Source organism: Acyrthosiphon pisum, unplaced genomic scaffold (genome assembly GCF_005508785.2).
Source record: "Acyrthosiphon pisum isolate AL4f unplaced genomic scaffold, pea_aphid_22Mar2018_4r6ur Scaffold_21582;HRSCAF=24315, whole genome shotgun sequence".
In the NCBI taxonomy this organism is placed as follows: Eukaryota; Metazoa; Arthropoda; class Insecta; order Hemiptera; family Aphididae; genus Acyrthosiphon; species Acyrthosiphon pisum.
Window position 1 is genome coordinate 28,926 of NW_021771065.1, and position 1,789 is coordinate 30,714.

Consider the following 1,789-nt stretch of genomic DNA (forward strand, 5'->3'; position numbering starts at 1 on the left):
TCACAAATTAGCAAAAATGCATCAAAACAACTTATTAAAAGACAGAGAAAAGGTAAATTAATCGAACGTTCTTGTATTGAACATTTTAACCCTCGTATTGAATTAAAAAAAACAATTTCTGGTCAATGTCACCACTCCGTATAACTCTTCTTGGTATGCTTACCTTTGTGATATCCAAGAGTTCCTGTCTATATCGTTCCCAGGATGTATGGTATTCACTCGGAAGTGATTCATCCCACGATAACTTTAATTTCCACAGTTGTTGAATAAATATTTTTGCTTTTACAATTACTGGTCCAACTAGCCCGAGTGGATCAAATAAACGGGATATTTCGGAGACTATAGTTCGCTTTGTCATCCGTGTTAATGGTGTCATTACTTGGACCTTGTAATGCAGCTGGTCCGCTTTAGGTTTCCATCGTATTCCAAGGGTTTTAGTTGAATGGTCATCTTGAAAACTAAGATCAGAACTAGTGGCTCGCAGATCGGCGGGGATTCGGTTTAATAGCTATTCACGATTGGAACACCATTTCCGAAGAGAAAATCCTCCCCGTTCGCATAACTGTAACATGTCATCTTGAAGTTTGGCTGCTTCCAAAAGGTCTGTGGCGCCGGTCAGAAGATCATCTACATAGAAGTCACGCTTGGTAATACGTGCTGCATTAGCAAGGTCATCCTTTTCACAGTCTGCTAAGAAATATAATGTTCTGATAGCCATAAAAGGCGCGGATGATGTTCCATAAGTAACCGTGTTTAAACGATATGCTTCCAATGGATCGTTTGGGTTTTCCCGCCAAAGAATTTGTTGATATGACTGACAGTTTTCACTAACATTGATTTGCCTCTACATTTTTTCGATATCAGCTGTAAGAACTACCTGATGTATTCGGAATCTCATTAAAATTCTACGGAGGTCATCTTGAATAGTTGGACCAACCATTAAAGTTTCATTGAGTGATATATTGGTGGAAGTTTTTGCAGAAGCGTCAAAAACCACTCGAATCCTTGTGGTAGAGCTCTCATTTCGGATGATTGTGTGATGTGGTAAAAATACTTGTGGATGTTCCGTCGAATGAATATTCGTCTTAGTCGACAGGGTCATGTGACCAAGATTTTGATACTCACGCATAAACCTGACGTATTCCAGCTTAAGCTCTGGGTTTTCATTTAATTTACGTTCCATCTGATGATCAGCTCTTCGTTGCCATGAAACGTGATTCACCCAGTAATTGCTGTATGTTGTTACGAAATGGTAGTTTTAACGTAAATCTACCATCGGCGTCTCTTGAAGACGTCTGCAAGAAATGGGTTTCACATTTACATTCTTCAATACTATATTTTCTTCGTTCCTTTGGTTCAACGACTTCTTCGAGCTCCCAAAACTTCTGTACTTCGTTCTGAATGGAATTATCATCGCTACTCACCATTGTTGTCATACAAGAAGTTTGAGGAATAATTTGGTCACTCTGTACCCGCCCTGACAGAACCCAGCCGAACACAGTTTTTTGCCAAATTGCGCGAGTGCTTGCTGGTTTTATTTGACCGATACATAATAGTTCGTAGAATATTTCGGAGCCAAGTATTATATCAATTTTTTTTGTAGAACGAAAGTCTGGGTAGCACATTCACCTAGATTAATTGTGTTCATGACTCCGTTGGTTGGTTGTACTGACTGCAAGGTGTTCGCGATGTTCTGTAATACCAAGAATCGTAGATCTGTTTAATATGTGTTAATTCTCGATTTTACAGTAGCGCTGACTTGTCCAATTGCTTTACATGACATACCTGA

At 39.2% G+C, this 1,789-nt stretch overlaps 1 protein-coding gene across 1 annotated transcript; it reads right to left on the reverse strand.

The window, feature by feature from the left end:
• Window positions 1–508: 508 nt before the first annotated feature.
• LOC103307819 lies at window positions 509–1,183 on the reverse strand. Its single transcript, XM_008180146.1, has 2 exons — window positions 878–1,183; window positions 509–814 (listed from the first exon to the last, which is right to left on the reverse strand). Exons 1-2 carry the CDS (start codon window positions 1,181–1,183, stop codon window positions 509–511), a joined length of 612 nt encoding a protein of 203 aa, XP_008178368.1.
• Window positions 1,184–1,789: the final 606 nt, after the last annotated feature.

What these genes read in the sequence shown, in the direction of transcription:
- LOC103307819 (XM_008180146.1), bottom strand. Translation starts at nt 1,183, where the DNA reads ATGGAACGTAAATTAAATGAAAACCCAGAGCTTAAGCTGGAATACGTC. An exon ending in TGAGATTCCGAATACATCAG is followed by an intron (nt 815 to 877) that starts GTAGTTCTTACA and finishes GAAAACTGTCAG; the next exon opens with TCATATCAACAAATTCTTTG.